The 27575-nt window shown below is 48.4% G+C and overlaps 1 protein-coding gene across 1 annotated transcript in view; it reads right to left on the bottom strand.

Annotated features, from left to right (window-relative positions):
* Nucleotides 1-211: 211 nt before the first annotated feature.
* The window catches only part of GPT2 (glutamic--pyruvic transaminase 2), a 34107-nt gene continuing 6743 nt past the window's right edge, over nucleotides 212-27575 (bottom strand). The window contains exons 3-12 of the mRNA XM_058706247.1: nucleotides 26143-26232; nucleotides 23952-24060; nucleotides 19219-19352; nucleotides 16866-17109; nucleotides 12951-13030; nucleotides 10651-10787; nucleotides 7053-7227; nucleotides 5430-5585; nucleotides 4229-4341; nucleotides 212-2748 (exon numbers count right to left, since the gene is read on the bottom strand). Of these exons, the coding sequence (XP_058562230.1) occupies nucleotides 2658-2748; nucleotides 4229-4341; nucleotides 5430-5585; nucleotides 7053-7227; nucleotides 10651-10787; nucleotides 12951-13030; nucleotides 16866-17109; nucleotides 19219-19352; nucleotides 23952-24060; nucleotides 26143-26232 (1329 nt within the window). The 3' untranslated portion in view covers nucleotides 212-2657. The remainder of the gene's footprint in view (nucleotides 2749-4228; nucleotides 4342-5429; nucleotides 5586-7052; nucleotides 7228-10650; nucleotides 10788-12950; nucleotides 13031-16865; nucleotides 17110-19218; nucleotides 19353-23951; nucleotides 24061-26142; nucleotides 26233-27575) is intronic.

The raw sequence follows: 27575 nt of genomic DNA, 5'->3' as shown, positions 1-27575 counted from the left end.
TATGTTTTCCTACCTCAAGCAACAAAAAGCAGCTCAGGGTCCTGAGGGTTGACACCTAAAAGGAAATGGAAGCTGAGAAATGGTGAGAGAAGTTTGTAGTATTTGAGGAAAATGTTCATTCTAGTGCTAGGACCATTAAATTACAAAGAGTGAAGATGTATAATTAGTGATATCTGTTTGACTTTTAAACTACAAGGAAAGTTAAACACCATCACCATTTTGGACATGTATTTTATTGTTTAGAAATTTCCAGCAGAGCTATCATTAAGTACCTTTGTCAGGAGATGCCTATGAGAATCTAAATTGGGAAACAGGGACAGGCAGGCCTGTCAGCTCTTCCTGCAAAATCACACAACACTGGGACAGCAACATGCTGGGCCTCAGGGTATGAGGTGATCAACCACCAGAGGTACAGTCTGGCATTCCCCATGTGCGGACCTAGATGAACAAAAAACTTTGCAGGTGTAGATTTAAGTGCGACCCCAAATGACAAATGACTTTCTCTGGCGGTACCCAAACAAGATGCCAGAATAAAGTCTGTAAAAACTCAAATCTATCATGATCAGCAATCCTACCCTGAATGAAGTTAACCTCCTAAACCAGCTGACCTATTACATTTTTATTTTAAAAGCAAACCAAGTGCATACAGCGTCTTTTAAAAAATCATGTAAACGTTGCAAAGTTTTTATGTTATTTATAATCTGAAGAGATTTATAAAAAACTACTAGACTCGTTAAGACTACAAATACTAACCCCTCATCCCCTCATGAAAAAAGCAATTGTTACAAAAATATAAAAAATAGACTAGCTTCTACTATGTAACCTCTCCACCAGAAACCTCACAACTCTGGGACACATTCTGGTTGATGTGCCATCCAACAAGCACAAGTGCAATTTTCTCAATTTTTAAGGAAGGAAAAGTTCCCAAACATTCCCTTTGTTACTGTAGATTGTGGCTACTTTCTTCACAGGAAGAACATTACAATGTTAGCAAGTAGGGGCAGTCTGTAGTGTTCTATCATATTCCCCTGCACGGGCCCAAGCGTGGAAATTACAGCATAGGAGGCTGCCTTCAAAGTTCACTTCTCTTCATTTTTGTCTCTCCAGCTCCTTTGATTCCAATTTGGGACTTGCTGGGCACCCAGGCTCTATAGCTGGCCTTGGCTTCCCTCACTGCCCACTGGGGAAGGCCAATGGTAGGAAGGGTCTCTTAACGAAGGGGCTCTCAGATAAGCCTGCTGCTCCCATGGCACCCACTTGTTTTCAAAGTGTGGGTCAGGCCCTGACCCAGGTTTGCTAATGCCAGGGAAGCAGCAGGCCTGATGGAGGATACTCCCCTGGCTGGAGACATGACTGATGCAGACTGTTGGATGGCACAGTCTGCAGAGTCTGGGAGGGGAGCCAGCAGCAAAGTGAGGCAAAACGCTTGGCATTAAGTTAAAATACTTTTATAAACTTCGAATCCAATTACATGTACTCGCCCACAGCAGCCAAGCTACCAGGCACTTTGACCAGTTATCAGCTAGGAAATGGACTGAATTTGATTTGAAACAACACACACTACAGGAGCGGATTGGTTGGGCTTGATTGGTCAAGTCCTTGAGGATGCCCCTCCCTCATTTGTGGACATCTTCAGTGTTTCCTTGTCCCTGCTGTCACCAACAGAGGGCGATGTGTGGAAATCAAGCCCTTGGTAGAAAACAGCTATTGGCTAAGGGCAGGATGGATCCACACATCAGCAGGCAGAATGCCTCCATGCGACTGGGACAGGCTGTACCCTGTGTCCCTGAAGTCCAGGAAGACCTCCCAGATGGGGGTCCCAACCTAAGCATGCTTAAGGGAACGTTTCACCCCCAAAGCCCTCATTACCTGTTGCTCAATTACCTGTTGCAGAGTCCTCACTACCTGATGTGCGCTCCCAAGTGGAGACCTGGTTCAACTTGGAGCCTGGCTTGCACCCACTCTTCCCCTGCAGAATGCTTTGACTTGGCCATTGCCCCCAGTACCTGTCACAACCTAGCCTGGCATCTAGTCCAACCCACATGCTACTGCTTTCACCATTCTTGTCTGAGAGATAGGCTGTCTGCCTACAAGCCAGAATGGTGGGCCCTCTCTGAGCCTCTAGTAGACTTCCAGGCTCTCCTGTTTGAAGAACTAGATTTTCACACCGCTAATGGTTTTATTTCACAGATCACGGTGGTGAGTTTAGGATTTCCACTTCTTGCCATGGTTATCATACATTTCCCAGCACCTTCGTGTTTCTTCAGATCTGAAACATCTCACCCAACATACATACCCTGGTTGTTTTAAACCCCAAATAGCCTCTCCAATAGCACAATAATGGATTCAGAGAACACCGGCCACATGTGCTGAGCAAGTCCCCTCTACTTTGGTTGCTTAAAAAAACAAAAAACAAACAAACAAACAAAAACAGGGCTTCTGAGATATCCCCAATTCACATTTGCTCAGAAGAGAAGTGCTCCCAACATCAAGGCACAAAGAAAGAAGTCTCTTGGGGCAAAATGACAACAAAAGCCACCAGTGGCCTTTGTGAGGCCTGAGGCAGAGTTGCTGGGGAAGGCAAGTTCAGTCTGGTGTGGGCGGGCCATCAGGAGGAAGGCCTGACAACTGTGTCTCCCTTTGGGCCCGAGCAATCCTCATGCGTACTTCTCCAGGAACTTTATGTGAAAGTCCTTCACCTTCTGTAGAACTGTTTTCAGCTTCTCCACTGGAGGGAGGATGGTCATTCTGTCAGGAAAGAAGATAGCATCAGCCTGGACATAAGTTGTTCTGGAAAAGGGGAGAGGAATGAACCTGGCAGCTCCTTCCTTCAGTTGCAGTTGTGACAATGTGGGCAAACAGTGTGGGAGGGGGAAGGCTTGTCTCGTCCACTGCGATAACACCAGCCCCTGGACAAAACCTGGAACTTGTTGACTTGTTGAACCACCTCCTGCCCGAATTTGTACATTTACTTTTAACTCAAGTAACATGTATGACCAAAAGCAGTAAGATGCCGGCAGCATTTAATCTCACTAACACGTCCACCCATTATCACAGAAGGCCCATGCAACATTCTGACCTGTGTATACAACTTCCTCTAGAGCATGACTTGGTGTTTCCTGCAGATACAGAGCAAGATGTTCTTCCTGCTAGGTGGGCCTTTTTAAAATTTCTCTTTTGGGGTGCCTGGGTGGCTCAGTAGGTTAAGCATCTGACTCTTAATTTTGGCTCAGGTTAGTGAATTCAAGCCCCATATTGGGCTCTGTGCTGACAGTGTGGAGCCTGCTTGGGATTCTCTGTCTCCCTCTCTCTGCTCCTCCCCTGCTTGTTCTCTCTCTCAAAAAAAAACTCTCTTACAGTGAGAACCTCCAGTTACAACTCTCCCTCCAGAAGAACTCCCAAGTTGCCATAGTAACTAATACTTCCTCTAATACTGTTGGTTTGCTTCACCACCTTAAAGTCAGCCCTCTCGATTTAACCGTTTTTTTGAATGAGCCGTGAACTGCCAAGGTGGACCTCACTAGGGTAGAAAGGCCAACCAGACACGTTTGTCCATCCAGGGCACACTGCCTACAACCTGAGTCAGGACTTGGCCCCAGGTGCTAACTAAGCTCATGACATTTCTTTTTTTAGCATCTGCTGCAGGAGACATCTGAGAGCACCAAGCGTGGAGAAGATGCTGTCCTGTTAGAACTGGCTTCAGTGGGGAAACCTGGGCCGAGCTGCTCTAGCCTGCTCTGCTCCTGGGGTTGCCATCCACACAGGGGCAGAGTTGGCACACCCTGTGAAATGTGTCACAGTAAGTGAAACCAATTCCATTGTTTTAGATGTGGCATCTCTGCAGACTTTTGGATAAGCTACCGAGCCCCTGGGTACTGCAAGCTGCTATCATGGAGTTGGAAAAGGACATGGAAATAAAGAAGAAAACACCCCACTGGGGACACTTTGGATAGTATGTGACAGATGGAGGCAATGGAGGGGGGGACAGAGTGGTCAAGGAGATGACCTTGGAATCTACCCATAGTTTTCCTTAATCCCCAGACCCAGGTCTTGGCTTGGCTCTGCAACAGGACAGAATGGGAGTGGGCAGGGCGGGTGGTATGCCACAGTGAGTTTGGGGCTGCACACACCTCAGTGTCTGAAGCCAGACTGTGTTCTATGATAACACAGGTTGTCTTTTCCAAGACAAACTTGGGACCAGTCCCCTGGCACAGAGAGGCAGCAGTACCTGAAGTGATAGGTGCCTTCCCTCTGCCCAAAGCCGCTGCCAGGTACAACACAGATGCCAGTCTCCTCAAGGAGCTTCATGCAGTAGAACATGTCGGGGGCCATTTTATGGGCCTGTGGGAGCAGGGCAGGACTGAGAGTTCATTTACAGCTTTGCACTGCACAAACACACCACTGGACACTCAAAGTCAAATACAATGGAAACGGCAGGTTCTTTCCCGTGACAGGGCTCATCCACCCTCCCTGCAAGGACCAGGGTGGGACACTGGAAACTGCTAGAAGCTGGGGTCTGCGGGCTACTTCAGGATGGCCACGGGCTGTGGTACTTCGCTCTCTGCCCAGGACTGAGAGTCTCTTTCCTTTGTGCCCCACAGCCAGGCAGTATCTCCGCAAGCCTTGATGGTGGTCCCCTATATATATGCCAAGCTGTATAACCTCTGACAACATGGCCCTGAGGACTGTGCCCAGGGGGACTTTTAGGGAACAGCAGCTTGGGGGCTCTGTTCATAGTGCTTCTTGCACCTTGGTTTTTACAACCTGGGGTACCTGTTAAATGGCTTCTCGGGCACCAGGGATTCTGACTCAGCAGGTCTGAGTGAGTGGGGGAGGGCCCAGATTCTGAATGTTTAACAAGGTATTGAGGAGGTTTAAGGGACACAAGGACAACACTTTCAGAAACACTGCTCTGGCTTCTGATCCTTAAAGTAGGCAGATGTCTATGGCACGGCCTGAAAACTTGTTGCAAACACAGAATCTCGGCCCCTTCACAGACTTCCTGAACCATCACTGGCATTTTAACAAGGTCCCTAGGTGATTTTGTGTTGACATTCAAGGACTGAGAAGTGCTGCTCTAGGGCAGTTGCTGCGCAGAAGAAACGGCTGTCACTGCTTCCCCAGCGTGGGTTCAGTTTTAAATGCATCATGTCATGCTTGGGCACCTGCCTTCAGAACACTGGAGGTAACAGAGCCCAGATCAGCACCACTCGCCTGGGGCTGACCTCATCGCTGCCCCTTCACCACAGCATGCTGCAGGGCTGGGCCTCCGGGGGCCCATCATCTTTATGCTATAAGCACCATCTGGCCAAGGGGTCCGAAAAATTCCGAGCCTCCAGAACCAGCACTTTTTCTCCCCAAGGCAAGAGCCAACCCCCAACCCAGCAATTCCAAGCGAACCCAGTGAGCCCCGGCCCAGCACCCCAAACCTGAGCTGCTTCCACGGCTTTGCTGGGGATGAAGATCCGAGGAAAGGCATACATAGCTCCCTGCAAGGGGTTGCAGTGAATTCCTGGGACTTGGTTAAACAGGTCTTCTGTCAGCTTAGCCTTTTTGGCCAGATTACCCAGGACAGACTCTTTCTCCTGATGAGACACAGAAAACAAGAGTCAGCACCTCTGGGCATCATGGAATGGCTCTAGCTACTGGAAACTGTCCCTTCAACACGGAGGGGAATGGGGTGGCCTGGTAAAAAGCGAGCCTGTGTGTGCAGGAACACAGCAAATCAAGGAGGTGGGTGACACATTCCTCTGCAGGAACTTCTCTGGGTGCTCAGCCCAAAAGGCTATTGTGGGCCCTGAGGCCCATAAGTGCAGGGAGTTCTGGGAAAAGGTAGGTCCTGGGTAACTTGTGTCATGGCTTCTATTCTCTTACCAGGAAGGAGGTTATTTCTCAAAATGAGAAAACCTCGTCCCTGCCCAGCGGTCTGAGTGGACCTGGCCCTGGATAGAGAGCCCTAGAACATGCTTCTAGGAGATGGCCCAACCACTTCATTTTGGGGGGCCACTTTCAATCCATGTGGTATGCATAGGGCATGTGACTCAGGCAAAGCAAATCACTGGCTGGCTCAGAGGTGCACATGTGTCAGTCCAGGACTTCTGCAAGTACTGTTGGAACAGGGGATGGAAGCTGTGGCCTGAAAATGAAGGAAACATGGTCTACACACACAGTGGAATATTACTTAGCCTTCCAAAGGAAGCCCAGTCTAACACATGCTACAACACAGATGTACCTTGAGGACATTATGCTGAGTGAAATAAACCAGTCACAAAAGACAAATACTGTATGGTTCCACTTAGATGAAGTACCTAGAGTCGTCATGTTCATAGAGACAGAAAGTAGAACAGAGGTTAGTCACCAGGGGCTGGGGGGGACGGAGAAATGGGGAGTTAGTGTTTAATAGGTATAGAGTTTCAGTTTGGGATGAGGAAAAGGTTCTGGAGATCGATGGTGGTGATGGGTGCACAACAATGTGAGTGTATTTTATGTTCAGTGAAAAATGATTAAAATGGTAAATTTTATGTTCTGTGTATTTTACCACAATTTAAAAAAAAAATGTGAGCCTAGAATGGCTGGGAACTGACGTTTGGTTACATGACCCATAAATTCCTTTGTGTGTAAACTAGTTAAAGTCGGGTTTTTGTCACTTGCAATGAATGGAAAGGGTCTAACTGGATTACTTTGAGCTGTGAGAACATCTGGTTGGGCCAAAGGCAGGCCTATGGCCTAGAACCAATGCCACACCCATCCTTTTCTCCTTTTTAGTTTAGTAACAGAATCCTCCAGGGATGCCTGCCCATCTATGGTGCTCACAGGGGATGAAGGGGTAGGGGTCTCCCACCCACATGCATGGACAGTCCTCCACTTCAGAACACAGCCCAACTACATTTTCACACTGAACCTCATGGGGTGGTTTAGGCATCAAGAGGAACCATGAGCACCCGTCAGAGGTGTGGAGAGAGGCTGGCCATGGTGATCCTGAATACGCCATGAATATCCATGACCCTTGTTGTGGCAGGGATGCAGATGGGCCACAGAACACAGCAACTCACCCTGTGGAACAGCTCAAAGGACTCCTCTCCAGGCACTGGGGGGTTCACAACGATGTCCATGGCAGCCTGCCCGGACACGGGCGGGCACAGTCGCACAGAGAGCAGCTTCACCAGCTGGCCTTTGATCTCAGGGTGCAGGTTGATCACCTCCATGTAGCCTCCTCGGTAGCCACACCTGCAGGTTGAAGATGGGGAGAGGACCCACCAGTCACAGAGAGGCCTCAACTAAATGCAATCCGGTCAGCCAGAATGTTCTGTAATCATCCCCATTCCTAATGCTGAGTGGTCAGATGTGGCCAAGTTCTTCCCAATGGAAGGTGAACGGGAGTGACATGAGCAAATTCCACATCACTTCCTTACATGAAAAAAGTATGCTCTCTTCTTTTTCCTTCTTTTCCCCCATTTCCTGAGAAATGGAGACACTGGAGCAGCAGCCTCAGTGCCAGAGATGGATGCCACATGTTGACATGGCAGAACTGTCCTACCAGCCTAGTCCTGGAATGACCTCGTGGAGCACAGCCTGTCCTGGACTTCTCCTACCTTTGGTCTGTTATGTCAAAGAGAGATCCACTTGTTTTAGCCACTATATTTTTGGGCCTCTTTGTTAAAGCCACTTAGCCTGAGTCCTAACTAATACACTAGCCCCTGTTCTAAAGGGGCACATGATTCAAGCCTGCACAGGCTCCAGGGGTAGGTACCTGATTCACTGGAGCTTATGAACCTAGTCTGAGGACTTTTGCTGGTCCTCTTCTGAAAACAAAGCTAACCTACAGGAGAGCAGAGCTGAGAAAGACAATGAGACAAAGCAAGAAATCAGGGACAGAGTCCCACTGACATCTTTAAGATTCCTAGACTTTTTACTGATATTAATTTTTTTAAAAAAACCTCTTTGGTGAAAGTCAGTTCAAGTTTAGTTTCCATCACTAAATCACCACCATTACTATCACCACTAGGATCCTGATATAGATATTTGATATAGACTGAAATCACAGGAAAGTAAGATGAAATCTGCAAGGAGTTAAAACAAAACAAAAAAAACCCCAAAAACTTTCGAACCTGAATCTGCCCCAGCAGTCACACTTTCTGGAGCTGTACCTCCTTCTCTGGACTGTGATAGATAACGTTCAGACTAAGACTGCAGAAATGCAGACTCCTTGAGGTGGGTACCCAGTCTTACCTTCCTCTGTATACTCCACACCCTCAACTTCAGAAGACCTGACACAGTGAAACACTCAATAAAATGCCACTGGACTGGGGCGCCTGGGTGGCTCAGTCAGTTGAGCGTCCGACTTCGGCTCAGGTCATGATCTCACAGCTCGTGGGTTTGAGCCCCGCGTCGGGCTCTGTGCTGACAGCTCAGAGCCTGGAGCCTGCTTCTGCTTCTGTGTCTCCCTCTCTCTCTGCCCCTAACCCACTCACATTCTGTCTCTCTCAAAAATAAATAAACATTAAAAAAAAAAATGCCACTGGAATTAGGCTGCAGAACTGAACTGGCAAAGGCCAGTTCCCATCTCATCTCTTGACTGGACTTTCCAAGGCAAGAAGATAAATTCTAGTATTGCAGAAAGGTTTCCCATAACAAAGGCTGAAAGAAACAACTTTCTGCTTAATCCTCTGCTGATGAGCAGAAAACCAAGTTGAGAAGAGCAGTCTAATCCCAGGTAATCAGGATCTGAAGACTACAGGTCATAACTCAGGATACCAACATCCAGAAGACTGTTAAAAACAATAATCAATAACACAGATGGAGACATGACTAAGTATGTGATAAAAACACCTGAGTTTGAAAAAAGACTTAATAGAGAACAGACTTGTTTAGGAAAAGAGCTACATAGCACACAAAAGTCTAGCAGAGATAAAGCACTGCTATTAGTATAGACCAGAAAGACCAGCATAAATTAACCCCTGCCTACATCAAATAAAGCCAGCTGGGCAATCATCCCAATGATGCAGCTCCATCGACCTGGCCAAAATATTCCTCCAAGCTTCATGGTTCCATTGGCCTTCAGCTTAACAAGGGAGAACCTGACAGCTGGCGCATAAAAGAACCCCCACAAAGTTGGTGGATGAATGCCCTTAGCTGTAAACTCACTAGTCTTTCCTTCTCATTCTCTTCTTCAGGTTCCTCCTCTTCTCCCCCAGCTTCTGAGCAGTGAGGGCCTAAACCAGTCCCTGGTCTACCTAGGGTCTACGTCGCTCCTTGTGAGATGTCCAGGTTCAGAGATCTAACAACTCATTCACTGAACCTCCCAAACTTAAATCAGCTGGCTATCAGCCCTGAGCTGGGGACTCACACATCCATCTCCATCTGGACATGCAATGAGCATTTGAAATTCAACACGTCAAAAACCCAACTCCCAATCTTTCCCCCAAACCTACTTCACCCACAGCCTTCCTCATCCATTGATGGCTAGCTACTTCATCCTTCCTGTTGTTTGAATAAAAAGCCTGGGAATCATTCTTGATTCCTCTGTCTCACAATCATCTTCTCCATCAAGCCACTCCTGTCCACTCTACCTTCAAATATATCCAGGATTCAGCGTCTTCTCCCCATCTCGATCCTGGCCCACGGTCATATATATACCTCACCTGGCTATAACAGCCTCTTGACTGGTCTCTGTTCCTGCCCTCACCAGACAGCAAACAGACAGTGTCCAGTAAAACTTAAGTCAGGTGAGTTCATGCCTCTGCTATAATCCTCCAACAGATCCCATCTCACTCTGAGTAAAAGTAAAAAATAACCTAAGTAGCCCAGATGATCTGGCCTCTTATGACTTCTTTGTCCTCCATGTCTGCTACTTTCCCCCTCACTTACTCTTTTCCAGTTTCCTTGCTACTCCTTGAATATTCCAGGCATGCCTCAGGGCCTTCACACATGCTATTCTCTTATCTTAGAATGTTCCTCCCTCAGATACCTGCATAGCTCCCTCTTTCCTCCTCAATAACTCTACCCCCACCACCCGCATTCCCATTTCTTCTCTATTTTTGTCCACTTGACACATGATTTTATTCATTTGTCTACTGCCTCTCTCTTCACTAGAACATAAGCTGTTAGGGCAGGGACTGCTGTGGTTTGCTCACTGCTGTATCCTCAGTGCCGAGATCAGTATTGGACTCAGAGCAGGTCATCAAAAAGTATTAGCTGAATGAACAAATACAGGATTGAAGTGGACTCTCTGGCCCCAGTGCTAGGGTGAGGTACACATATAGCTTGGCCCTGACGCCATCTGTCCACTCAACTTGCCTTCTCCAGCCCCTCAGATTTCAGTCAATGTTGGAGCAACAGTAAACGGGCTGGCAGAAAACACTAGTGTTGGAAGCTGCTGTAGGTCTTGCTTTCATTTGCATTGTTTATTGCAGTCAGGTTTCTTTCAAGCATGACCTTATTTTGTATGGGCCTCTGCACAAGGCTGTCCTGCTGTCCTCACATCACAGGGCTTCCCCTTGGGGAGATGTGGCCTGTCTCCTGCTTCTAAGGTCAGCAGAGGCCATAGATAAGGACGGCCTTCTCTGTCCAGGTTGAGTGTGGGGCAGGGCAGAGGGGATCTGGTATGGGGCAGGCCCAGAGGCAGTGGGAGGAAGGTGGGGGCCAACATACTCGCCCATGTAGCCCTTGGAGGTAGAGTGGAAGGAGGCGAGCTCCACGTTGCTGGAGTACTCAGGCCCCATCTCATAAAGCACCTTCTTAAAGGAGTGGAATTTGCAGTCCGGAGAGTACACATTGTCCTGGTACACCTGGGGGAACAGGGACACAGGGACAGTCACCCATATTCCCCGAGAGGCCTGAGCCCATGTAGGAAGGGCACAGGTGCTCAGGGTCAACCTGCAGTCAGGCTGTGTGCTACAAAGCCCATTCCAGGAATAAGGCAGATGTGCCCAAAGGAACCTTATAGAACACACAAGGAGAAAAGCTTTGAGTTGTATGCCCACTTGATTTCTCCCATTCACCCACACTCACCTCCACCCAACTTTCAGATCTCCTTTCTACCTCATCTGACCAGTGACAATGTCAGGACTCCTACTTGCCCAAGCAAGTTTCCTCCCTGAATGTTTACTTCTTTCCATAAGATTAATAATGAAAGTTCAGGGACACCTCTGTGGCTCAGTCGGTGAAGCGTCTGACTGGCTCAGGTCATGATCTTACTGTTCATGAGTTTGAGCCCCATGTCAGGCTCTGTGCTGACAGCTCAGAGCCTGGAGCCTGCTTCAGATTCTGTGTCTCCCTCTCTCTGCCCCTCCCCTGCTCTCTCTCTCTCTGTCGCTCTCTCTCAAAAATAAAAATTTAAAAAGTTTTTAAAAAATAATTGAAGCAGTTCATGGAGCTATCCTCTGACCTCCGTACTTGAAGAGCTGAACGTGTTGCTCTCCTGGCTTTTTACGACACCTACCCCTTTGGAACTACTGTTTTTCTATTCATTTCACTGCCAGCTTTCCCACTAGACTGTACACATGAATGGCACCCACATATGCTTTGTTTTTCCCTGTCCACATAGTCCACACTCAGCAGGCAAGCACCTTCCTCTGCCCTTGGAGATGAACTTCCTCATGCCCTCCTCTTCCTGGACCTCAAGGGGAGGAGTTTAGTGCACGAAGTCACTCTGCTGCCCCTTCTCTCCTTTAGAAATGAAGATTTTTAACACCTGACACAAATATAACCCTGTATGTTAACTCTACTGGAATTTAAAAAAAAGAGAGAGAGAGAAAGGAAGATTTTTAGCCCATCTATTAATCATGGCAACAATTTGGTGGGTAAGTTGTGTGTGTGTGTGTGTGTGTGTGTGTGTGTGGGTGTGTGTGTGGGTGTGGGTGTGGGTGTGGGTGCTAATGAGCAAAGAAATGAAACCAGGGTGCTAGAAGCTACCACTAACCAGAATCATGCAGAAATGAAGAAGTGAAATAGAATCTGACAGGCCTTGAGTTTCTTCCTTGCAAAGCAAGAAAAATATGGGGAGCCTTGGCTCCAGAACTGAGGTTCAGGGAGTGGCAACCATGAAATTAAAATTTCCCCACCTCCCTTCACAGGCTGCAGTGAGGACTAAATGAGATGGTAGATATGGAAGCACAGGAGGCACAGGAACACAGCATTATGTCCACCCAGCATCCACTCTCCCTTCCTGAGAGAGAGTCCCCTGATTTCCCCTCGGGGAACACTGCTCCCTGCTCTTAGGGAAGACAGCCTGCCCCTTGTATGGGGCCTGGTCAATGTGCATATTGCAACCATCAGCCACAGTGATTGGTTCAGCAGTGGGTGTGTGACCCAAGCTGTGTGATTCAGGCTCAACTCTGAGACTTTTGCTAGAATCACCAGGAAGAAATTCTCTTTCTAGGCTGGGAAGATAGCAATGTTGTGAGGCCTAAGTGGAAGGAGAGTGAATCTGAGGGATATGGTTTGTGTGCCTGAACTTAGCCCCACACCTTTACCCCACTGTTGTTTTTCAAGTTTATTTATTTATTCTGAGAGAGAGAGAGCATGACCAGGCAGGAAGGTGAGGGGTGGGGGGAAGCGGTGGCAGAGAGGGAGGGAAAGAATCCAAAGCAGGCTCCACTATCAGCATAGAGCCCAATGCAGGGGTCTATCTCACAAACCCCGAGATCATGACCTGAGCCAAAATCAAGAGTCAGATGCTTAACCTACTGAGCCACCCAGATGCCCCTCTTTTAAAGTTTAAAGTGGTTTGGGTTAACTTTCTGAAATTTATAATCAAGAATCCAACCGAATAGAGGGATGATTTAGGTCACAGTTTCACAGGTTGTTAACATCCTCCTCCTTGGTTAGAATCACTCCTCCAACACCTAGAAATTTCCCTGTGGTACAGAACAGTCAGGCCTGGCTCCCTCCCCCTGGAAGAGAAAGCTCAGCCTCACTCCTCACGGAGGAGAGAGCTGGGCAACTCTTACCTCATCAGCCAGAAGAAAGAGCTTCTCTTCCCAGGCAAAGTGAATCACATCTTCTATGCACTTTCTGCTTTGGACCTGACCTAAAAAATCCCCAACAAAACCAGAATGCAGTTTGTAATGCTGTTTAAATTGTCCCTAGGACAAGAATCCCACCCAGAATCACTCAGGTGTCCTGTGTTCCTGCATGACCCTTAGGGACCACCCTAGTTGCTGTGCCTAATAGGGTATAGTCAACCTCTAGGGACTCCCAAGTCTCAGCCCCATCTGTCTGACTCACTTATGCCAGGTATGTGGAGGGAGAAGTGTTTCACACTCAACTTTCTTGTTATTCTTATGAGTGGTGTGTGTGGGTGGGTGGCGGGGTATGTTTGTGTTGGAGGATAGTGTCTTAAGGAGAAGGAAGATAAAACTGAAGGGGTTAAATCAATAATCTCTAAGCCCCCCTTACCACACACCAATAGCAACTGACGAAGAGAATCACACTGGCTGATGGACAGTTACCACAACTTCCCAGAGAGGCACACACAAGTTCCATGAGGCAGGGACATGGTCTGTATGGCTCATCGGGTATCCTCAAAGCCCATACTCAGCAGGTGCTCGGTAAATATTTGCAAAGTAAGCACAAAATGAACAAGCCTGTGTGCCAGCTCTGGTGTCTCCTGTTCATGGCCATGTGGGAGTTATGTATCACTGATGATGATGGAGAACACTCTGCAGTCTTCCCTTTTAAGGTCTACCCTTGAGCACTTGACTCAACACAAACAGTGGAAATAATCAGCACCCGTTTAACAGAAATGAGCACAAATAGCAAAATATTACTCTACCAGTTCACCAGAAATGCCATGGGCTTAGATGGGGAAGAAACAAATGCAGCAAGATGGAAATGGAAACTTTCCCCAGTGTTTCCTGAGACCTGCTATGGGTGTGGCACTGGGGGTATCAGTGGTGCTCACATACCTTCCGGAAAAACACCCAGAATCCCAGTAAGTCAGAATACTTACTGACTTAGTAAAGAAACAGCATTTTAAAAGATGTATATGTATGTGTCTCTATGCATATCACATATAACTCTGTAAGTATGTGTATATGTATGCAGAGGTACTATTTATATACGTAGAATATGTTACCTTTTTGTTAAAAATAAAAATACCTATAGTCTTCTCTGTGTGAGAATATCAAGGACATGTATGGAAAAAAATAGATATATCTTATAAGAGCACAGTATGATTCAGCCAGGATCTCAGCTTTGAACTATCAAAGCAATGAACCAATTATTTTACTAAAGCTCAATTCCTTTGTGAAAGGTCCAGCTTTTTCTTGCCAAGCAAGCACCAAACCAGGCTTCCTCTGAAGTTCAGGATTCTGGGATTCTGGAAAGGAGACAGCCCGGGATTCTACAAGGAACCAACTACTCTTCCCACTGACAGCCAGGTGCTGGCTCCACAGGGGGCTGAGTCTGCCTGCAAACCCTACTGGGCTTGCCCTTCCATGCCTCTGATCCCACACACTATCCTGTTAGAATGCAAGCAAAGATTTGAGCAGCAAGAATATCAAAACCATGTGCACATAATGCCAAGGAGAGTGCAAAGAGGAAGTAAACAAGGACCAGGGCCTCAGAAAGCCTGCAGCTCAATAGAGGGAACGGACACACTATATGTAAATAATTCCACTGATGTGTGCAACGCAACCCTGAGGATAAGGACAGAACTTATTTCTCTCCAGTGTCTGGGAGTCACTCAGAACATGCCTCTAAGCCAATGGGTGGACAAATACATACAGTGTTGTAGAAGGGACAGTCATAAATGGCTTTAGAGGGCCAAGGCACAGCTATGCCCAGCAGGGGGAGATATGAGACCACCTCATAGAAGGGATGGCTTTGACACAGAAGGCTGGAGAGGGGTCTTCCAAGTGCCTCTCACCAGAGGCCAGGCCAAAGGAAATTTCCCACAACCCAAAGAGAAAATCTGTTGCTTTGTTTGCCCAGTGTCCTTCCCTCCTTTGAGTGACAGAGCTCAGCTATTCTATGGGGAACTGCTTCTCTTTGCACTCCAGCAGGGCCAAGGGACACAGACCTGGCCACAGTCTTGGTGATTTGACTGGTGCAGGAATGGGCAGATGACCTAAGCTGGGCCAAAGTGAGTCTGGCCTGGAATTTTTGTTAAAACTATGGGTGAGGCTCTCTGCTGAGGTTGCTCAGCTGGTGGGCCATGGCTGGGGCTGCTGAAGGTCACACCAAGGACAGATCCTTCCTGAGAAGGACTCCAACTGAGACCTGGGAAATGGACCGAGATTCCTATGACAATGATGCTGATTCAGATGTGCTCCTTCACCCCTGGACTTTACAGTTCTATGACCCAATTGCAATCTTGAGCTGGGTTTCTATCTTAGAACCCAGAGGCCTGGTTTAATATCCCAGTCCATTTTGACACCTTTCAGCCCAAGTGGTCAGTGTGTGGTCCAGACAAGATATATGGCCATCACAGGGAGTTTCTATTTTTCATCCCCCATCTTCCAAGAGCTCACCAATTTTCACACATTTCAGACCCCAGAAAGCAACACCAGCCTCTGCCCACTTACAGTTATTCTAAAAATTACTCATATTAATATACACTCCCATGATCCCTTTACCTAAAATAGTAAAGTCTCTGATGCAATTATTTCTTCCCAGAGAACCAGGTGAAAAGATATGCATAAACACCTGGCCTTAAAAGTTACCAACCCTCTAATATAAACTAGGTATACAGAGTATTTCCCAAGATGTAGGAACTGTTACTTCAAGTTGGGACCAGCAGCAACAGCATCACCTGGGAGCTCATTAGAAATACAAACTCTCATGCCCCAACTTAGCCCAATTACATCAGAATCTCTTGGAGCGGGGTCCAGCAGTTTGCTTTTTAACAAGCTTAAGTCTGAGAACTACTGTCCTAACGTGGTGGTTCTCATCATCAGCTGTGGGGAATATTGATGCCTGGGCCTGATCCCCAGAGATTCTGGGATGCAGCCATGACTTTGGCATTTTTAAAAGCTCCTTTTGTGATTCTAATGTGCAACCAGGATTGAGAACCCAGCTGTAGTCATTTTCCTATTGCATTAGAGCTAGAATCTGCATTCCTACCCCCAGGGAGCTGATGTAAATAAATGAGTGTTACAGCCAGGCGCACCCATTTTCTGCACTCAGGAATTCAAGTGGTGCTTTCAGCTGATTGAAGCATCATTTAATGTTCCAAAGAAGCAGATTCCACAATCAACTCCAACGCGTTTTGGCCCTGACCCAATTTATCTCAACAAAGGAGGAAAGAGGAGCCCTTGTTCTCAGCATCCAAATAGCACTGGGGGCAAATGAAGCCAGCAGCCCAGAAAGATCCAAACATGCAGGGCTGGACTTTTTTTGTTTTTTTTTAAAGAAAAATATGCAAAATTAGGAGCACTTTTCAACTTCTGGAAACAGGTTTTTTCAGTTTGTTTGCTTTTGTTTTTAATAGCATTTCCTTTCCAGGTCTCAAAGTACACAGTAACGCTGTGTTAAAGAAAAAAACGCACACACCAGCATTCTGAAAACTGGTTCAGAAAAACAACTAGGAGTAAAGGTAAAATGAGGCCTATGATTAATGGTGACGGGTTGTAAGTAACCTCAAGGAGATTCTTTGCAAATGTAAGAATGGGAGAAAGAAAAACAAAACCAAAAAACTGGTCTTAATAATAATGCAACCCTGTCCAAAAAATATGCCTGCATTTGCTCATCTCCTAAGGTGGCCTGTGGCAGATTTTATGGCTTTATGTTAACAAATCTGGAACTAGATTGGGAAAGGGGAGCAAAGAGAACGTCACATTATTTAACTCTTTCGTGTCCAGACCTGTAGTACACCGGCTGCCCTACCCCTACTCCCCAATAAAGTGGCTAAGCGAAGCACAGACCTGTGGGGTTCCCAGGGTTGATGATGCACAGCACCTTGGGGTCACAGTGGTCTTTGGCCTCCTGCACAGCCCGCCGGAGCTCATTCACATTTAGGGCCCAGCAGTTCTCCTCATCCAGGTAATAGTTCACCTGGATGGCATCGAGCTCAGAAATGACGGCCGAGTAGAGGGGGTACTGTGGGATGGGGATCATGACGCCGGTCCGTGACTTGCCGCCCCCGGAGACCAGGATCTTCAGGATTGTCTGCAATAGAGAAGCCATGTCTTCCAAGAATACTGCCACCTTGCACCCTTTGGGGGCTGCCAGGCAGATACTCCAGGAAGCCCCACTTCTAGCCTTTCACCAGCCACCCTGCTGCCTGCCTGCAGTGCAGTCCACATGAGCCCCTTGGCTTCCCTGAGCCTCACTTTCTCCATGTGTAAAATGAGGTCTGCTATGAGGAATAAGCAAAATGAAATGCTTTAATGTTCTCAGCACAGTAGTTAAAAGACTCAATGCTTCTACTTTTTAAAGAGGTCTTCTAAAGCAGTGGTCTACAAACTGGCTGTCTCAGAATAATATTCTGACCTCAGCCCTTAACCTCATTCCGTCTGTCCTGGTGGGGATGGGCAGTGGAAATCTGTCTTGTTAGTAATTACCATTGTCCAAGGTTGGACAGACCCCTGAACAAGGAAAGGATTGTCAAACTGGGAGAAAATACCCATCTACTATCAGCAGGTGGTGCTTCAACCTGGTTGTCTCCACAGCTGTCTCCACAGCTCAAGGTTTGCAGGACTCCTGAGAAACCAGGTCATGTGAGTCCTGTGGGCTACTGGTGGACATGGCAGTAGTTCATAAGAAACCCTCTTCTGTCAGAGCCCCCACCTTACACACAGGCTCAGTTCCTTGCTGCAAGAACGCCACCAAATTAAGAAGCTCAACAACTTGATTCTTTTCCCTAAATCTTGAAGACACCTTCCTCCCCTGCTCCAGGACCTCTGGGTGTATGTGGGTTTCTCTGGGAATTACAAGAGGCTCTGACAACAGAACACAATGGAATATGCTGCGGTTGAAGACCTGAGCCTCAACACTCAAATTCCAAATTCCACAAGAGGCTGACTTAAAGCCTGCAGACCACTTAACATTACTGGGCCTGTTTCCTCACGGTCTCCAGTAAGAGTTTAAAGCATCTGAAAGGTTTTGGGAAAGGATGAAAGCACTCAGTAAACATTAGAAACAAGAGCCTTGGAGGTCAAAAGACAAAGATAACCATTTAAAAGAAAGATCAGCACACACTCCCTGAGGAGGGAAAATAAGTGAATTGAAGGCGCCTAGCACTGATTAGGCACAGGAAGAGGCATGCTACATGGGAATGGACCACAGGTCCCTCAGACCCAGGACTTCAGGCCCCTTCTGCTAAGCACACTTTAATACCAGCCCCTCTTCACTCCATCCACAGCTGACCCGCAGCCCAAGTCACCTCTTCCCCCTCCTCCTCCTCATCCCGATCATGCCCCTTCCCTGCCAAAGTTAAAACTTAACACAAATCTAATTATCTCCATGTCCTTACAGCACTCCCCTCACCTTCAAATCCTTCAATGGACATTGTTACTAGGACAATGACCTAAATCCTAACATGGCCACAAAAGCCCTATAGGACTAGGGCTCCAGTTGCCTCCCTAGCCCATTTCTGGAAACTGGCCCTTGCTACAGGTGCTCATTCACTTCATCTCTCCATTTCCAAACACAAAGCCTCCTTCCAGCTCACAGCCTCTGCACATGTTGACCTTCTGTCCCAAACACACCCTGACCCCTGCCTCCCCTGTTCACACCTACATATCCTCCAGATCTCTGCTCAGCCATCCTTGTAGAAACATTTCTGCCCCCTGACAGCCACCCCTGCCACCTGCTGCCCCTCCTGTAGCATTTTGTCCTGTTCACTCAGAAGAGAAACTGAAAGCGTGTGATGAGACATTTATTTGATATGAAGGCCAGTCTGATCCAACACGAGTATGTAAACAGAGGCCAAACGTGTTTGGTTGCCACCATCTCCCCAGCACCTGGTACAGTGCTTGGCAGAGAAGGGACACCAGTATGTACTAAGTGAGAGAAAGGCCAATGCACCCTTGAGTGCCCATGGCTCTTCTCCAGCTGGATCTGCAGGTGTGCACTCTGGAGGGAAACCAAGGCTGCAGGAATATCCAGCTTCAAGATGACTGAATGGGGTAAGGACAGCAGGATGGGGGACACAGCAGGAACCAGAGGGTAGCCAACCCCTCCCTCCCAGGCCCATCCCCCGGCTGGTAGGCTCACACGCTTGGCCCTAGCATGCAAGGCTATTCTTCACATGGGTGAACATTAGATAACACGTACAGAAATGCCGTCACTGGCACCAGTGGTCAGGTAAATGTTGTCTGGGTCTGCAGGCACACCGCCATCTCTCCTGGTAATGTAGGCAGCCACGTCTTCACGGATGCAATTGACACCCTGGCTAGCACTGTAAGAGCCTGTAAGACAGCAAACAAGACAGTGACTAGAGAGGCATGGTAACTGGTGCTATGGAGTCAGTGAAATCTATATAATTAGCTAGGGTGGGGTTGGGAAGGTCTTGGAAGGGACCCAACTCCCACTACTCTAGGCTGTGGAATGGTGGCAAGCTGTTTAATCACCTATCTGGGCTTCATCCACCCACCCTCTCATCCAACCATCCACCTGCCATCCATCCATCTGCATATTTGTTCATCTACCCACCCACCCCCCCATTCATCCACTCAGTATTCACTGAGAACCCATTATATGTCAAGCATTATTCTAGGCCCTGGCTTCCAATCAGTTAAATGTGCCCATACCTGTTTTATCTACCCTTGTGGGATTTATACATGTTCTACAATAGTATAAATCATTACAGCTGGGCTTGCTATGTCTTTATCACCTCTGCCTACACACAGTTCCACAGAACCTGGAAGAATGGGTCAACCCAAAATGGCACCAGCTGCCATCCCCAGGAGTCCAGATCCCTGATTGGTACTAACCACAGATCCATGGGGCTGCTGGGCATGACTCCCCTACCCCCACCCATGTCAACAATATCCTTAGGCTATCATTTGGATTAAAATCCAGACTACCATTTACATTTAGTTCAAAAACAGGCAAAACTAATTTACGGTGCTGGAAGGTAGAAGAACAGTGGTGACCACTCTGGGGGGCGGTGGTATGACTGCCAAGGGGCACAAAGGAGCCTTTCTGCAGCACTGGAAATGTTCAATGTCTTGATCTGGGTGGGGGTTACACAGGTGTGTACACGTGCAAAAACTATTTGAGCTGTACATTAATATTTGTGCATTTTACTATAGGTTTGCTATACTTCAAATAAAGAGTTTGTTGGGTTTTTCTGTTTTTTTCTTTTTGTTTTTTTTTTTTTTAGGTCAAACCACTATGTTTTTAGAAAGAATTTGGAAATAGGTAGCTGCACATGCACAAGATCTGGTAGGAGTCTCAAAATGGTGAGCTGAACTCTCTGGGGAAGTGAAGAGGAGGCTAGGGGTCAGAGGTGGGAGGCAGAGTTTTCATTCTATATCCTTTGATACCATTTACATTTTATACCACATTTAAAAAGAACCAGCCTATTCCTTCTAAGTCTACTGCAAAACCACCACCAGGAGGCAGGACAGGGCTTCTTTGGACCTCAGTGGATATCAGTCCAGGCCCTGCACCCTGGAGGCTCTGCTGAAGAAGGCCAGGCAGGCTCTGCCTCAGCCTGTGTGTGAAACTGGCTCACACTTCCCCTCTGACAAGCTATAAAATGGAGGGGGAAAACAGGGGAGGCTGGGCCAATTCTCTAAAGTTCACAAGGCAAACATTAACATGTATCAAATCTGGGTGGTAGGTATAAAGTCTTTTGTTACATTACTTTGGGTATTCTGTTGCATTGAAATATTTTGTAAATTAAAAACAGTGGGGAAGTACAAATGCTGGTGTTAGAGAATTCTCCCTTTACTGAGTGACTTACTTATTGCTGAACTCCCATCCTCAGAAACTTGCTAGGGCTCCCTATTTTCCTAAGCCTTCTCTTAATGCTCTCTTCACTCCATGGGCCATTCGCCATGGGATGAAGCCTCCCCTTCCTTCTTGCCTCTAGTTCATCCACTTCCTTGAATTCCCAGGCCTTCTGCCATCCGCAAATGCCCTGTTCCAGTAGGCCATGACCTTCTAACCCTTTTCCTTTAACTTTTCTGTTATGCTCCAAACCACACTAGTCCTTCAAAGCTCTAATCTAGTCTCTCTCCAGGGGGCCTGTCATAAACATACTGCCCCACCCCCAGCCTCTCTCCTGACCTGCAATTTCTCCAGTTATTTATGAAGCCCTGCCTCCCCATCTTGAATATAAGTTCCCTGAAGGCAGGGGCCAGATTCTTCTGTGCATCTCTGCTACAGCACCTATCCCCCTGCCTGGTCTACCCCAGCTTGGGACCCACTGCCCTCAGGCTGATGGCAACCTGCCTCCCATGGCCTACAAACTGGCACCATCACCACTACCAAACTTCCCAGCCCCATCACATACCGCCCCATCCAGACCTCTTCACCCAGTTCTTAAACCTCAGGGCCTTTGCACACACCATTTCTTCTGATGCATTGCAGGTTCTCTATTACTCACCCTCCACATGAATTTGAGACGTATTTGCTCCTTAAACCCTCCCTGGACATTAGAATCCCTTGTTAAAGCCCCATAACTCTCTGCTCTTTCTCCAAGAACTCATGAAAACTAGAACATTTTTTGTTGTCAATTCTTTTTAATGTTTGTTTCTCCCAAATCTGACAGTGAGCTTTGTGAGCATGGAAATTCCATTCACCTGGTTCACCAGTGTCCCTCAATGCCTAGAGCATGCTCAGGGAGGACTAGATAAGGGCTAGATTCCACCTTAATCCTACCTAAGATCCAAGATACAACTTGAGAGCGGAATTACTTGTCAAACAGATAATAAAGGAAACTCTAGTAAGAAGTAATTTTAAAGGGCATGATAAAAACATCTGGGTGAGCTTTAAGACCTTGTATGTGTATTTAATAATCCCCACTTGGGTCAGGGTAGCCCTGAGTACTGACATTTTCTATTTCCTTTGCCCTTATGGGCAGGCAGGTTGTTAGGCTGCCCAAGGCTTAGGTGACAGAGCACCACTCCCTGATGATACTGCCCTGCCCTCAGCAATGGACAGGAACTGGTAGCAACCTCCAGGGACAGGGCTTCTCCATACCTGACAAGGGGGGTTAGCACATATCTCAACCTTCTTCACAAGCCTAGGAGATGAGTACAAAGTATTTCCTAGTTCAAGGATGAGGAGAGGGGCTCAGAGAGCACCTACCTCACCTATCCTCATAAGGTCCTCAGAAAAAACTCAGTGCAGGTCCCCAAAACCCCAAAGGCCAACTTTCCTCTTGCTACAATACCCCAAGAGGAGACTCACAGGAACATGGCTTCTCAAACTCCTTTCCATAGCCTGGCTGACAGAGTTGCAAAACTTGATGAAGTTTCCTCCATGAAACAAAGAACTCCTCCCCCTTCCCCAGACATTCCCACCAGACACGCAGAAGGCAAACACTCCCTCCTCCTCTCTCCTTGCAGCTTCCAAGAGTCTTAGGCCCATGGCCAAGGGGTCTTTGAGAAGCGCCTTTGTCCTCTGGGCTGGGCAGAGGGTGCAGAAGGAAAAGAGCTTGGAGGCCGGGCCTCTGGGCTTATTGGGCAGCTCTCTACCAGCTTGTGGTTTAGGCCTTGCCACACAAGGTGCTGGCCCACACCCTACCCAGGCTGATGGGCAGGAAGCAAGGGGCAGCTGGCTCCTTCCTGAGAAGGACACCATTAAGGACAGTGACCAGGGCACCTAGGTGGCTCAGTCAGTTAACCGTCTGACTTTGGCTCAGGTCATGATCTCATGGTTCATGAGTTTGAGTCCCGCATTAGGTCTCTGTGCTGATAGCTCAAAGCCTGGAGCCTGTTTCAGATTCTGTGTCTCCCTCTCTCTCTCTGCCTCTCCCCACCCTCTCAAAAATAAACAAACATTTAAAAAAAAAAAAAAAAAAAAAAAAAAAAAAGGACAGTAACAGACTTGGACAGAGGGCTGGTGGGGTAACCATGGCAAGGAAAGCAAGCATAGGGCTCTCAATAAAGGGAAAGAGCAGAAAAAGGGAGTGGAGAGGCAGGGAGATGGCAGAGAGGCCAAAGGTAGCTGATCCTCTGCTGAACAAGCCATAAGAATCCTTCTTCCACATTCTAGAACATTTAGGCATGTGTCCTAAAAAAGCTCTAAGAACTGTTTTTCCTGTAGTGAGGAAAGCTGGATCTCCTGTGTAGGTGCTGGGCAAAGGAATGGGGCAAAAACAAACAGAACAAAGAACATAAGATGAGAACAAAGAGCCAGAGGGCCAGAGGCCAGAAATCCATCTCAGCAGCAAAGGGAGAGAGAATATCATTTTCACATGTACAGGGGCCAACTTCTGGGGCCTCCCTCCATGGAGCCCTCTGGTGCCTGGTGTGCCCCCTCAATAAGGAGGCAGATGGCTGGACATGGGCTTCCGACAGAGAGGACCAGAGGCTGGGGTGGCAGAAGCACAACCAGAAGGAAGGAAGCCACCAAACAGGGGTCACAGGCATCTCACAGCACTTCCCTTCCTCTGTAACTGACTGCCACTTGCTGGATGCTGGGCAGGGGCCACAGACAGGCAAGAAGGCTAGACAAAGCCACACACTGCACCCAACTGCCTGTCAGTGAGGCCAATCACTGGGTTAAACCCTCTCCTCTGACAGAGGGCTCAGCTATCCAAGCTGGCTCCCAGGTGTAACACCAAAACCCAGGCAAATGTAGGCTCTTGTACCTGATGTGCCCCGGCTTACCAAAGAGGGCATTGACCTCACTGCCTTGCTAACAGGAGGTTAGCAGAGCACAGACAGGAAGAAGAACACTATTTTCCCCTTTACTCTGCAGGTCACCATCCCATGCACATTCACACACTCACTCACATGAATAACTCTCCATTCGGGGTCAGGGCCCAAGCCCACGCTCAGAGCACACTTTCATTTCACACCCTCTGGGACCTGGTCAGTTGGGGGCCTCACCCAGGCTGTTTCCGCCACAAGCCTGTAGGATCCTCCGGGCTCGTTTCTTAGCATCTTCTGGGAAGCTGGGGCTGTCCAACAGGTTTGGGTAGGTACAGAGTGCCATCACCTGGGGGAAAAGAGGCATGGCTGGGCTCTCAGCACCCCCCCCCACCCCAGAGCCCCAGGAGGGGTACGAAGATGACAACTCAGGGATGTGTGGCAGATGTGCTCCACAAGGGTTCCAGCTGGCAGGAGCTTGGGGGTGGGTGGGGGAGGAGCACACTGGGCTCTCATGCTGAAAGGTGGGGTACATCAGGACCTGGGCTTGGGGCCCATAGGGGGTCTTCCAGAAGAGGATCCATGGGACAGAATGAGCCTGTTACTCAGTCCCTGGCACCAACTCTTCCAAAGAGGACAGTAGTCCACACACCAGGGGGCTCCTGAGAAGGGGCGAGAACTGAGCAAGCAGGTGAGCCCCAACTGACAGGAACATAGACCCCTTCCTAACTCACAGACTGATTGTCCCTGATCCCCGTGCCCCAGGCCCCCTCCCCCTTTCTCACCATCATCCCCTTTCCTGGCCAGAATTGAAAGCCGGTCAGCTTTCTCATCTCTATAACAGAGAAAATCACCCTAACTTCACAAATTAAGAGGATTAATCAAGGAAATGTTTGCAAAAGTGCTGGTAAACCCCAGCTCACTGGGCAAGTCTAAGCTGGCAGCTTAGGAACTGTGCCAGGACCACTAAGGGGAGGAGGGTGCTCACAGCTCTGACCCCAGCTGGGTGACTTCAGGCAGGTGCTGGCTTCTTGGAGCCTCATTCTTCTTCATTTGTACAAGGGCAGTGACCCAGCCCTCCTCCCAGGGGCACTTGTGAAGAAGAAAGGAGATGCGTGAAGGCTGCAGGAGGCCAGCATCAGGTGGGAGAGGCTGGGCTTGCCAAGGCAGAGCAGGGTTTGGGAGCATGTCAGCCAGACAGAAAGGCTGAGGCAACAGGAACCTCTTCATGCCCAGAGTCCCAGGCATGTGTGGGGAACATCTTTTGCCTCTCCCCTTCAAAGCTGCATGATTCCAGGACAACCAGGGCCCCCCAGCCTCCTCCTGCCTCCACTTCCCTGGCTGAGCTGCTCTATTTGGTCTGATCCATTTCTCCATCCTGGGCCCAGTTTGGGTCTTATATTCACAGTCAGCTGGCATGCTTCTGAGGTTAGCAGCAGTGGCCACAGCAGGGGAGGCCAATGGATGTCCTTCAGGTCAGTGTCAGCCTCGGTTCTTTTCCTCATACCCTATGTGTGCTCCCTGAGCTAAGGTCCCCCAGCACCCCCACACCCCTCCACCAAGAGCTGGGCAGGGTCGCCCCTCCCTGTATTGCCCCCTGCAGCAGGAGACACAGGCTGAGAAAAGAACTGGGGACTTCAGTGCTCAGCTTCCCTGCCTGCCTGACCCTGTGAACCTTAACCACACAAGGACCATATTTTGCTCCAAAAAGGGCCCCAATTCTCCTCTAGGAAACAGCTTTCATCACAGCTGGTCTCCAGTCTCTGTTCAGGAGGCCCTATGGCATTCTCACACCCTATTTTTACCCCTCCAGCCTATCAATCCCACAATTTGAGCTCATGCAGCATCCTTGTGGTTGGTGCTCAAACTGAAACATTAACACCTGCCTCCCAGAGACCTCAGGAGCAAGCTGGGTCACATCAGCAAGGCAGCCAGGAGAGCAGCAGCTGACAGTGATCACCAACCCCACACTCTCCTGGGCTAGGGATGAGCGTTTTACACTCATCATTGCACTGAGGCCCCCAGCTGTGCTCCAAGGCAATGCTCTGGTGATCTCCACTTGCTCAAAGCCACACAGCTGGTAAATGGCAGAGTTAACACTTAAATTCGGGGTGTCTCACTTGGGAAGCTGTATCTGGACTCCCACATACCACCTCCCAGCCCATTGGGACTCTACCTCTCCAGGCTGCCTCTCTGATGCCCTCATCAACCAAGCTCCAAATTCAGTATCCAAGACCATGGACCGTGGAAAGGCATGCCTGGGAGCCTTGTACACTAGAGTAACCCCAAAATGAGTCTAGGAATTCTAGACAACTTTGGAAGGAGAAGAGGTTGAAGGAGAGACCCAGGGGACATCAGAGAAATGGGCTGGCTCTACCAGTCTCTAGTTCCTTGCTCTCCCAGCAGCTTCTGCTCCTGAGGGCCAGCTTACCTGTCGGAGGAAGGTTATTGGCTGCTGGCCCATGGCCTGGGCATCCCCAATGTTGGCACGGATGACCTCAGTGAATGGTTTCTTGATACCCTGAATAGAGAGAAGGCAACAGGTGGTTACTTGGAGACTCTCAGATCCTGGATTCCAGAGGCCAAGCAATGCCCCCACAGGATATTAATAAACACTCCTAATTTGAGCCTTAGCAGGTGTCGGGCATAGTGCCAAGTCCTTGACATGGCTAGCCCCATTTAACCTTAACCACCATTCCCATGAAGAAGAACTAGTATTAATCTCATTTTACAAATGAGGAAAATGAGGCTTCAAAGGTTAAGAAACTTGCCTGAGGTCATTCCAAGATCACTCTTCTTAACCACTATGCTCACTGCACAGCACCACTCCCCCTCCTTCTGAGAAGGCTGAAAGAGCTCTCCAGGGCTGCCATGGCACCCTGAGGCAGCTACAGGTCCAGGGCCAGCCAGCTGTGGCCTGGGAGGGATGCCTAAAAGAGGGCCTTGCGGCAAAAGTGGTGGAAGGCAGGGGTCAGCAGCAGAGGCTGCCAAACGTCAGGGAGAGGCTCCCACTACTCGTCCCCAAGTGCAGCTCTACCTTGACAGCCTAAATAAATAGCAGGGGCACTAAGGCCACCCTCCCCTCCAGAAGACCCCAATCAGCAGGGACCTCTCAGGTTGTTCCCTTGCAACCTGACTTTGCAGAATAAAAAATGTGGGCTGATTTTTACTTTAAAAAAAAAAAAAAAAAGCATCAGGGATGGAAAGACTGGCTGATGAGAAAACTCATGGCCACTGCCTGAACAATGTGTTCAGCACAGGAAGGAGGTCCCAGAGAGGAGGAAATCAGAGACCCCACCAACGGCAACGTCACTGGGGGTGACTGAAGGGGTCAGTCTTGGCTGACGTAAAGGGGAAAATGCACTTTGGATGGAGGACTGTGGGGATCTAGAAATGTGGGGATTCCACAGAGCTCCTTGATAAGTCCAGAATTAGCCATTGGAAGAGTAAAAATCAGTAGCAGGTTCCAGGACCTCCCAGAGCGGCTGAAGGATTATCCGAGACAAACAGTACGAAAGCACTTGGCAGAGTACAAACATCATCATCTTACAAAGCCGGACCAAGGACGAGGCTGAGAGGGTGGTGGTGGAGGAAGAAGGAGGTGGGGCAAGGAGGTGGCAGGACCGAGGGGTGGCCTGGGTAGAAGGCCTGGCCACCTTCCCATCTCCAGCTGCCCTTTCCTCAAGGGCATGCTAAACACAAATTTTAAACATACAATTCTATGGCTTTGACGCTTCTCTCCATTTCACACAATGTGTGAATAAAAGCACCTTTAGAAAACTTCCCCTTTTTTCAAATCAGTAATGTATACTTTAAGTAAAAAACAGTGGCACACAAGTTTTCCTGACCCTCATCTGCCACCCC

This window comes from Neofelis nebulosa, chromosome 17, assembly GCF_028018385.1.
Source record: "Neofelis nebulosa isolate mNeoNeb1 chromosome 17, mNeoNeb1.pri, whole genome shotgun sequence".
Classification (NCBI taxonomy): Eukaryota; Metazoa; Chordata; class Mammalia; order Carnivora; family Felidae; genus Neofelis; species Neofelis nebulosa.
The sequence above is the reverse complement of the archived record's forward strand: the minus strand, read 5'-3'. Positions and strand labels throughout refer to the sequence as shown.